General features: G+C 35.4%; 1 protein-coding gene across 1 annotated transcript in view; it reads right to left on the bottom strand.

Annotated features, from left to right (window-relative positions):
• LOC107661281 (protein kinase C-binding protein NELL2-like) overlaps nucleotides 1–12500 on the bottom strand; it is a 99294-nt gene that overhangs the window by 48187 nt on the left and 38607 nt on the right. The window contains exon 10 of the mRNA XM_016450779.1: nucleotides 8068–8193. Within this exon, the coding sequence (XP_016306265.1) occupies nucleotides 8068–8193 (126 nt within the window). The remainder of the gene's footprint in view (nucleotides 1–8067; nucleotides 8194–12500) is intronic.

The raw sequence follows: 12500 nt of genomic DNA, 5'->3' as shown, positions 1-12500 counted from the left end.
ACACACACACACACACACACACAGACTCTCTCTCACACACACACACACACAGACACACACACGCTCTCTTTCACACACACACACACGCACACACAGACACACACACACACACACACACACAGACTCTCTCTCACACACACACACACACAGACACACACACGCTCTCTTTCACACACACACACACGCACACACAGACACACACACACACACACACACACAGACTCTCTCTCACACACACACACACACAGACACACACACGCTCTCTTTCACACACACACACACGCACACACAGACACACACACACACACACACACACAGACTCTCTCTCACACACACACACACACAGACACACACACGCTCTCTTTCACACACACACACACGCACACACAGACACACACACACACACACACACACAGACTCTCTCTCACACACACACACACACAGACACACACACGCTCTCTTTCACACACACACACACGCACACACAGACACACACACACACACACACACACAGACTCTCTCTCACACACACACACACACAGACACACACACGCTCTCTTTCACACACACACACACGCACACACAGACACACACACACACACACACACACAGACTCTCTCTCACACACACACACACACAGACACACACACGCTCTCTTTCACACACACACACACGCACACACAGACACACACACACACACACACACACAGACTCTCTCTCACACACACACACACACAGACACACACACGCTCTCTTTCACACACACACACACGCACACACAGACACACACACACACACACACACACAGACTCTCTCTCACACACACACACACACAGACACACACACGCTCTCTTTCACACACACACACACGCACACACAGACACACACACACACACACACACACAGACTCTCTCTCACACACACACACACACACACACTCACACTCTCTTTCACACACACACACACTCTCACACACACACGCACACACACACACACACACACACTCACTCATTAAATGAAGTTTAACTGGAGACTTTTGCTTAAAGGAACAGTTAAGTCAAAAATAAGAATGCATTGTATGTTTTTATCATTTGTATATAACAAACATCTCCTTTTGTGTTTTTCAGAGGAAAGTACAGTAAGTCAGATTGAAATGACACGAGGGTGAGAAAGTAATCATTTTCTGACTGTATGTTGTAGAAATTTGATGTAGAGACAATTGCTAGGAACAGTTACAAAGAAACAGCAAGTAACACGTTGAATATAACGTGAAATTTTGAAGTAGAAAACCTGCAATAGTATTTTTGTAAAATGTAATACAATCATCATTTTTACTTTTTTACAAAAATGCAAAATGACTTTAGATATCAAGTCTTGTTTTCTGGAAAAATATCCAAATTAAGTGAAAATTGCGTTATTTACGTTTGAATTACATTTGTTTTATTTATTTATTGTTGTTTTTTTCTTGTTTTAAGCATAAATGTAATAAACTGCAGTGAGGATTATGTGTTTGCCAAAAGTAACAATATTTTATAATAAAAAAAACAATATTGTAAAATATTTTTATATTTTTAAAATATCAGCAATATTCTTTTCTCATCTTCAGTAAAACAAAATCAAAAAATATTTTAAGTTAAATAAATATTATAAATGTTATATATATATATTTGGAATATTATTAACTGGAAATGAGACAAATACTGCTGATTTTTTGCAGTGCAGTGTGTTGAATTGAGCTTTTTTTTCTGAAACATGTATAAAAATTAAGTGAGTTTCTGCTTAAAACAAGAAAAAAATATCCATCAATGGGGCCAGAAAAATAAAATTAATTCAAAGTGAAAAGAAGTTGATTTTTCTGACCCCATTTGTTCTGGTTTAAGCATAAAGTCACTTAATTTTATCAATTTTTCAGAAAATAAAGCTTCATATCCTGTCATTTTGCTTCTCAAGTAAATGGCTCTTTATTTAAGAATGCTTAGATAGAAATAAGACAAGAACACTGAGTTCAATGCAAAGATTAACTTTCTTACTCAGTATTTTTGTCTCGTTTTTCAGCAAAATATCTAAACATTCTTAAATCAAGACACATTTACTTGAGAAAAATGGTTGAAGATATTAAGTCTTGTTTTCTATAAATAAAGTGAATTTATACTTAAAACAAGAAGAAAATATCTGCAAATGGAGTCAAAAAATTAAACTTAATTCAAAGGGAAAACAACTGTATCTTTCTGACCCCATGCAGACTTTATATCAAGCAATTTTGCTTCTCAAGTAAATAAATCTGAGATTGTCATTAAGTCTCAATGAAAGAGCAACGTTTGACACCAACGAATGCATGAGCTGAATGCATTGGATATAAAGCATCTGCCAATTGCATAAATGTAGCTGTTAAATTGACACTGTTCTCTCCGACTACACAGTAGCACTCAGCTCAGAACTGCACGCTCAGCGGCCATCTGCACACGACCAATCAAACATTTATCAATACAGCTTTTCCAGGAACAAACCGCTGCGCTTGGCATTTCACAACTAATTACCTTCTCTACGGAGAAGGAGAGCAAGCATTTCATTAGCGCTCGCGGGGTCGACGCAGGTCTGGATCAGCCGTGTGTGAAGTGTGTTTGCGTGGAGGACGAGGAAAACCTCTCTCTGGGTTTCCGTCTTAAGCAAACAGAAGAGCCGGAGCTATTAATTACAGCACCTGATGCATTATTACGAGGAAGTGGCGTAGAACTTCATTTCGTACTCTCATGCAAGGTGTTCTGCGTTTGAGGCATGAGAGCGGCTCCGTCTCATTAAAACTTGAGTGCTTTTGGGGCAACGTATGGGCGCCTTTTGATTACGCATGGCTGGCGCACATTGGGAGAGGGTTTTTATTCTCGGTTTTCATGAAGTGGAGCTCTAAAAGAAGGGAATGAAATTAAAGTAGCTCGGGGATGAGCAGAGGAGAAGTTGGCACCGGGTTGCTTTGAAACAATAGAATCCGCAAGGACGGAGAAACCAATACAGACTTAGGAATATTCCCAGAATATCTTCCAAATCAGCTTTTAACATAATGAAACACCCCGGCAACCCAAAACTCTGGAAAATAGTCGTTTATTTTCATGCATCAAATGAAGCTGCAATCAGTTTGCTTGAGCGGCCTGATGCAGCCGCATTGGCAATGCCGTGATTTTCTGTTTGTCCCGCCAATGTCAGACGGGGTCATTACTTGTGCAATTACATTGATGCATTAGGCAGATGCTTTTATCTGAAATGTTTTACAGTGCATTCAAGGTACATTGTCCATGCGTTCCCAGAGAATTGAATCCATGACCTTGGATTTGCTCACTACACAATGATTGATGTTCAGAGTAGTTAATGTGCTGCTATATTGTTTCTAAGGTGGTCTGAGTGGGTACTAGGGTGTTTTGTGTTGTTTTATCATTGCTACAGTGTTATTGATAGGGTGTTAATATGTTGCTATATTGTTGCTAGGGTGTTCTGGGTGGTTGTTAGGTCATTATATGCAGTTGTTATGGTGTAAATGTGTTGTAGTGTTGCTGCTATGGTGGTCTTGGTGATAACTAGAGCATTAATGTCTTGCTACATTGTTGTTAGGGTGTTTTGGGTGGTTGTTAGGTCACTTATATGCAGTTGCTAGGGTGTAAATATGTTGCCATATTGTTGTTAGGTGTTTTGGATGGTTGCTAGGGCATTGCTATGGGGTTACCAGGGTGTTATGATGTTCCAGGGGGTTGCTAGGTTATTTATATGCAGTTTCTAGGTTGTAAGCGTGTTCTGATATTGTTATTAGATCGTTGTCATTATTAACATGTTGCTATATCATTGCTAGTATGTTTTGTGTGGTTGCTAGGGAGTTAACGTGTTGCTATATCATTGTTAGGGTGTTCTGGTTGGTTGCTAGGGTGGTAATATGCTGCTATGCCATTGTTAGGGTGTTATGGGTGGTTGCAGGGTGTTAACGTGTTGCTATATCATTGTTCGGGTGTTCTAGGTGGTTGCTAGGGTGGTAATATGCTGCTATGCCAGTGTTAGGATGTTATGGGTGGTTGCTAGGGTGTTAACATGTTGCTATATCGTTGTTAGGGTGTTCTGGGTGGTTGCTAGGGTGGTAACATGTTGCTATGCCATTGTTAGGATGTTCTGGGTGGTTTTTAGGGTGGTAATATGTTGCTATGCCATTGTTAGGGTGTTCTTTATTGTTGCTAGGGTGTTAACTTGTTGCTATATCATTGTTAGGGTGTTCTGGGTGGTTGCTAGGTTGTTAATGTGTTGATATATTGATGTTAGGGTGTTCTGGGTGGTTGCTAGGGTGGTAACATGTTGCTATATAATTGCTAAGGTATTCTGAGTGGTTGTTAGTACATCACTATGTCATTACTAGTGTGACTGTCATGACGTTTCCAAGCAGGTTTCCCAAACACTACTCATCAATCATTTTTTCAAGGAAACAGGCAGTCCCGTCCCAAATTGACACCACTGGTTGAGCCAAAGCCACATGCAGAGGGCAAAAACACGTTTGGAAAGTGCGAGCAGAAGCACTGTAAGGTGCTTTATGGTCTTATTATTCATTTTCTTTTTGATAAGCAACAGCTAATGCCGGAGTGTTGAGGGGTTTTGTATGCCGGCGCACACAGAGACTGTGATTATGGCTGTACGGCTCCATCTCGATAAGTCGATGTGAGGCTGACAAACTCTTGACTGTGACAAGAGAATCTAACTGTGTCATTACAGTGGGGAGTCGACTTAATCACACGAACTGATGGATTCTGGGAATGCTGGGCTCTTGTAGCTCACAGACATTTTAATATCAATCTGTGCAATAGAATGTAATCCATCAGTACTCTCATATTCATCTCTGGGGGGATGCAAGAAATTAAACGTTAAAAGTGTTTATCAGTTTGTGTGAGGTGCTTTGGGACGCTCTCAACCGCAGACACGCAACTCAATCAATAACTCTACAGAGGAGAGAAATAAAGTGCGCTCTGCACTATAAAAGCTATTTTCTTTTTAAACAACTGTTTAAAACCTTGAAGGACAAAGGAGCACTTCACGTTGCACCAAGATTAATCTATACTATCATAATAAAGACATTTATCTGTGGTTGCTAGGGTGTTAACCTGGTGCTATGTCATTGGTGTTCTGGGTGGTTGAAAGGGTGTTAATGTGTTGCATTATTGTTGTTAGGGTGTTATGGGTGGTTGCTAGGGCATTGATGGGGGTTGCTAGGGTGGTAACATGTTGCTATATCATTGCTTGGGTGTTCTGGGTGGTTGTTTGGTATTGATAGGAGTTGTTAGGGTGGTAACATGTTGCTATATCATTGCTTGGGTGTTCTGGGTGGTTGTTTGGTATTGATAGGAGTTGTTAGGGTGGTAACATGTTGCTATATCATTGCTTGGGTGTTCTGGGTGGTTGTTTGGTATTGATAGGAGTTGTTAGGGTGGTAACATGTTGCTATATCATTGCTTGGGTGTTCTGGGTGGTTGTTTGGTATTGATAGGAGTTGTTAGGGTGGTAACATGTTGCTGTAAGGGGTTCTGGGTGGTTGCTAGGGTGTTGACATATGCAAATGTTGTTAGGGTGTTCTGGGTGCTTGCTAGGGCATTGATAGGGTGTTGCTGGGGTGATAACATTATATATAATTGTTAGGGTGTTCAGGGTGGTTGCTAGAGTGTTAACGTGTTGCAATATTGTTGTTAAGGTGTTCTGCGGGGGTTGCTAGGGTGGTAACATGTTGCTATATAATTGCTAAGGTATTCTGAGTGGTTGTTAGTACATCACTATGTCATTACTAGTGTGACTGTCATGACGTTTCCAAGCAGGTTTCCCAAACACTACTCATCAATCATTTTTTCAAGGAAACAGGCAGTCCCGTCCCAAATTGACACCACTGGTTGAGCCAAAGCCGCTAAGTTATTCTGGGTGGTTTCTAGAGTGTTAATGTGTTACTATATTGTTGTTAGGTGTTCAGGGTGGTTGCTAGGGCATTGATGGGGGTTGCTAGGGTGTTAACATGTTGCTATTTCATTGCTAGAGTGTTCTGGTGGGGGGGGGTTGCTAGGGCATTAATGTGTTGCTATATCATTGCCAAGGTGTTCTGAATGATTGCTAGGTCATTCACGTGTTGCATTATTGTTGTTAGGGTGTTCTGGGTGGTTGCTAGGGTGATAACATGTTGCTATATCATGGCTAGTGTGTTGTAGGTGGTTGCTATGATGTTAACGTGTTGATATTTCATTGCCAGAAAAGCTATTTTCTTTTTAAAAGACTGTTGAAAACCTTTAAGGACACACTTCGTGTTGCACCAAGATGAATCCAGACTATCATCATAATAAAGACATTTATCTGTGCGCACAAACGCACTGGTGGCAAACGCCTCCTGAGTTTTATCGTACTGTTTTTTTTTTATATATCGCTTATTTAGAAAGTAAAACTGAGAGCCTAATTGGCTGGTTTATTGTATTAGCTCGACTAATTACTAACAGGAAGTCAAAACGCTCTGCTGGTTATTTACATCCTGTTTCATAGTCCCAATAATCCATAAAGTGCAATGATATATGACGTCTAAAACCGCACACTTTCTATAACTGCTGGGCAATTAGTGGAGGAGCAACAGTAAACACTTGAAAATAATTACAACAATAGTCCATATTTACACTGGAAATATGAAGTGACTGGTAGCAGGACTGACTCGTGGGGTTCAGATACGCTGCTTCAGCAGCTAAAACACCAGGAAAGCACATCCTCTATGTCAGCATTTAATGCTGCAAGATACCTGTGACGACCTGCGAGGAGCTGCTAGAAATAATACTGCAAAGTTTCATGTATTTATATTGATTGACAGCCAGCATTTAGAGCGAACATTAATGTGCAATGACATGAAATGACTGTGCACACAATCTTAATCTTAATTCTGTCTACTTTTAAAGTTAAAATGACATAAATTAACTTCAGATGCAACACTGCATAAGATATTTAAGATTTGATTTCATAGATTGTATATTTAGAATATTTTGTCTTGCTACATTTGTAGATTTTTGATTATTTTAAGTACAAACAAGTCAAATAAACAAATCTGGCAGTTCAGCACAAAGAAATACACTTACAGTATATGCAAAATACAGCCTCTGGAAATAAATAATATCTCATGCAGTTTTGCTTCTCATGTAAATTTATCTTGTTTAAAAAATGTTTTAAAAAGTATCATATATATATATATATATATGTAAACAATTAATAAAATCTAGAAATATATTACTAATTACTAGAAATACATTATTACATAAAAAATGTATACAAATATATACATAGACATTATATTACATAGTTATAAAATGTATGCAATTTTTAAAATATATATTTATTCTATATATGATATATAATATAATAAATATAGCATAATCTCCCTATATATATATATATATATATATATATTTTTTTTTTTGTAAGTATTTTATTTCATTTTAAAGGCGTTTAATATACGTGTATTTTCTTATGTATTTTTTATAATATAAACATACACACAGACATTATATTAAATATTTATAATATTTGTATAATTTTCAGAATATATAATATAATGTTTATGTATATACATACATTATACACAGACATTATATTATATATTTTAAAAATGACATACTATATATGTCTATATTGTATTATTATATATACTACATAATTGTGTATATATACATAAACTATAAAATATGAATAACTGAATTAAAAGTCATTAATAAATTATTTCAGTTTATCTGTGCATGTCATCAGTCAAATGATGCATTTTTGCACTGATCTAATTAGTTAAAGCTGTTTTGCTCTGTGATTGGTTTGTTTGTCTCGACTCTCTGTCCTGTGATTGGCCGAGTCTCTGTGCTGTGATAATTATCAGTGTGTATCTAATACATCAGCTTGTTTAATATAATTAGAAGCCTAAAATAGCACAAATATGAAACAGACCAGGCCTTTACTGCAGCATATTGGCTGAAGTGCTTCATCTCTATGGTATTTGCAATGAGAAAAAGTGAGGGTGTTGACGTGATGGGAGTCTGTGTCTCTCACCTGTACAGGAGTAATCGTCGATGCGGATGAATCCGGTGTGGCAGATGCACATGAAGGAGCCGGCAGTGTTCACACACTGTGTGTTCTCACGGCAGTAGTGCCTCCCCTCCACACACTCATCGATATCTGCGCAGAAAACATGGCATCAGCTCAGCTCACACGCCGGGAGACTTTACATGCTGCGGATGGATAACGCTGAGGGTTTGAAGACGTGAGTCAAAGTCTTTAACCACGGGGTGGATCAAATATTTACAGTATATTCAATACAGGGTTATTATAGTTCACTCAAACTAAAACCTTAAGACAGCATTACTTGAAATAAAATAAATGTTACCGGAGATAAAATAAAATATAAAACAGCTATACTTATAATATTTATAAAAATTATAAATATTTATAAAATATATAAAAAATTATAATATAATATAGAAAAATTTAAACATTTTATTTCAGCTAGTTGCTCGATGTACTAAAATAACTCAAACTTAATATATTCATAAAACTTAATAACAGATACAACAAATAAAATAAAATTGACAAAAACACAACAAAATTACTAAAACTTAAAATTAAAGTGTAAGCACAAAATATAAAAAAATAAAATGTAATTCAAAATATTAACAGAAACTATAATGATGCTAAAATAATACTGATGCAATATTTGTCAAGGCAAGGCAAGTTTATTTCTATAGTGCATTTTATATATGCAATGATGATCATAAAAGATGCATAAGAAATAAAAATAACAAAAATTTATAAATACAATTGTATGAATTGATAATAAATTGTTAAAACAAATAAGATTACACTCAAAACTATAATTGCTATTTACTTTGAAACTTTTCACTAAGAAGTTGCTAGTGAATTTCACAAAAAAGTAACATATTGAATTAAAAATGAAAGTTGACGGTATTAAGACTGAAATCGTATTTTCTTGTAAAATAATGTACTCCAATTTGTTTTATTTACAACTTCAAAAATTATTTTTTTTCAAGTTCACACAGTGAAAATCTAATTTAATCATTTTAATTACATTTTTTATATATTAGCGTCTCTGAATTTAAAATGCTAAAAGAGTTGAGATATTCAAATCATTTCCATGAATCAGTTCATTGGAATCGATTCAATGAATCAGTTCGGTTTGATTCTTCTTTTGCATTAAACATTTCGAATCAATTCGGCAACATTGACTGCTTAGATGATTTATTGATGAAATGAAATGATTTATTGTTTCTCTCACTGAAAACAAATCAATCCTTTATGTTATTTTCATTTCTTAATTAAGTAAACAAATACATAAAAATAAATATTGATACAGCATTAGTGCCGTTCTTTAAATGCAGAGTAAAATGTGCATAAGTCAAGGAGTTTAGACTGTTTGGTATTAGATTCAAGTGTCCGTGTGATGAATTCAGTGACTTTTTAAAAGATGATATCCGTGACATTTCCGGGGAACAGTTTGGTGTGAAGCGAGGGCAGAGTGATCGGCCTGCTCATGTGTCATGGCTCCTTGAATTTATCGCAGCGAGATCAGATAAAAGTTATTAAATCAAATCTCACAGACTTACAGATCTAATAAAAAGCTTTATGAATTTTCACCAGCGCCGAACTGCTGCATCTCTGATAAATTCAGAGTGGCTTTATGGCTCAGGACTTCAAATTAAACTTTAACCCAATTTGTTTGGAACTGGCGTCCTTCAGCATAACCTCCGCCGCATCTCTTCTGCAATTCACTTAGCTCGCGCTTCTTCTGCGGCTTATTCTTGAGGAATAACCAGGAATTATCATCCTACGGTAATGAAAGAACTGGCATCCGTTGCCTACACAACACACACGCTTTCAGCCTGAGAGAATCAAACGACCTTGATGAACAAACCTCTTGTTAGTCGCTCTGAGACCACGGTACGAACACTCAGAATAGTTTTTCTGAGGCTTGACATCAGTACCTGCGTCAACCTCAGCAAAGACGAGCATTCAGACTCCTTAAGTGCCTTAACGATAGCAGTAAATCAATAAAAAGCTATTAAAATGTATTGCAAACAAATAAGAAAATAATACATAAATGAAATTATACAGTACATGAATATTTATATTTGCCATAACATTGTGAGTATCGCACACCCGCAATTTTCGATTATGAAAACGCAATTTTTTTAAAAATATTAGCATCACTGAGTTTGAAAATCAGTTTGTGTCACTGTGCGTTAATATTTACAGTATATTCAATACAGGGTTATTATAGTTCACTCAAACTAAAACCTTAAGAAAGCATTACTTGAAATAAAATAAATGTTACCGGAGATAAAATAAAATATAAAAAAGCTATACTTATAATATTTATAAAAATTATAAATATTTATAAAATATATAAAAAATTATAATATAATATAGAAAAATTTAAACATTTTATTTCAGCTAGTTGCTCGATGTACTAAAATAACTCAAACTTAATATATTCATAAAACTTAATAACAGATACAAAAAATAAAATAAAATTGACAAAAACACAACAAAATTACTAAAACTTAAAATTAAAGTGTAAGCACAAAATATAAAAAAATAAAATGTAATTCAAAATATTAACAGAAACTATAATGATGCTAAAATAATACTGATGCAATATTTGTCAAGGCAAGGCAAGTTTATTTCTATAGTGCATTTTATATATGCAATGATGATCATAAAAGATGCATAAGAAATAAAAATAACAAAAATTTATAAATACAATTGTATGAATTGATAATAAATTGTTAAAACAAATAAGATTACACTCAAAACTATAATTGCTATTTACTTTGAAACTTTTCACTAAGAAGTTGCTAGTGAATTTCACAAAAAAGTAACATATTGAATTAAAAATGAAAGTTGACGGTATTAAGACTGAAATCGTATTTTCTTGTAAAATAATGTACTCCAATTTGTTTTATTTACAACTTCAAAAATTATTTTTTTTCAAGTTCACACAGTGAAAATCTAATTTAATCATTTTAATTACATTTTTTATATATTAGCGTCTCTGAATTTAAAATGCTAAAAGAGTTGAGATATTCAAATCATTTCCATGAATCAGTTCATTGGAATCGATTCAATGAATCAGTTCGGTTTGATTCTTCTTTTGCATTAAACATTTCGAATCAATTCGGCAACATTGACTGCTTAGATGATTTATTGATGAAATGAAATGATTTATTGTTTCTCTCACTGAAAACAAATCAATCCTTTATGTTATTTTCATTTCTTAATTAAGTAAACAAATACATAAAAATAAATATTGATACAGCATTAGTGCCGTTCTTTAAATGCAGAGTAAAATGTGCATAAGTCAAGGAGTTTAGACTGTTTGGTATTAGATTCAAGTGTCCGTGTGATGAATTCAGTGACTTTTTAAAAGATGATATCCGTGACATTTCCGGGGAACAGTTTGGTGTGAAGCGAGGGCAGAGTGATCGGCCTGCTCATGTGTCATGGCTCCTTGAATTTATCGCAGCGAGATCAGATAAAAGTTATTAAATCAAATCTCACAGACTTACAGATCTAATAAAAAGCTTTATGAATTTTCACCAGCGCCGAACTGCTGCATCTCTGATAAATTCAGAGTGGCTTTATGGCTCAGGACTTCAAATTAAACTTTAACCCAATTTGTTTGGAACTGGCGTCCTTCAGCATAACCTCCGCCGCATCTCTTCTGCAATTCACTTAGCTCGCGCTTCTTCTGCGGCTTATTCTTGAGGAATAACCAGGAATTATCATCCTACGGTAATGAAAGAACTGGCATCCGTTGCCTACACAACACACACGCTTTCAGCCTGAGAGAATCAAACGACCTTGATGAACAAACCTCTTGTTAGTCGCTCTGAGACCACGGTACGAACACTCAGAATAGTTTTTCTGAGGCTTGACATCAGTACCTGCGTCAACCTCAGCAAAGACGAGCATTCAGACTCCTTAAGTGCCTTAACGATAGCAGTAAATCAATAAAAAGCTATTAAAATGTATTGCAAACAAATAAGAAAATAATACATAAATGAAATTATACAGTACATGAATATTTATATTTGCCATAACATTGTGAGTATCGCACACCCACAATTTTCGATTATGAAAACGCAATTTTTTTAAAAATATTAGCATCACTGAGTTTGAAAATCAGTTTGTGTCACTGTGCGTTAATACTGTATTATATATATATATATATATATAGACACACATTAATTTACATTATATTATTTAAATTTTAAAATATATAATATCTATACCTATATATATACAGTGGGTACGGAAAGTATTCAGACCCCCTTCAATTTTTCACTCTTTGTTATATAGCAGCCATTTGCTAAAATCATTTAAGTTAATTTTTTTTCCTCATTAATGTACACACAGCACCCCATATTGACAGAAAAACACAGAATCGTTGACATTTTTGCAGATTTATT

Source organism: Sinocyclocheilus anshuiensis, unplaced genomic scaffold, assembly GCF_001515605.1.
Source record: "Sinocyclocheilus anshuiensis isolate Anshui unplaced genomic scaffold, SAMN03320099.WGS_v1.1 scaffold499, whole genome shotgun sequence".
Lineage (NCBI taxonomy): Eukaryota > Metazoa > Chordata > Actinopteri > Cypriniformes > Cyprinidae > Sinocyclocheilus > Sinocyclocheilus anshuiensis.
The sequence above is the reverse complement of the archived record's forward strand: the minus strand, read 5'-3'. Positions and strand labels throughout refer to the sequence as shown.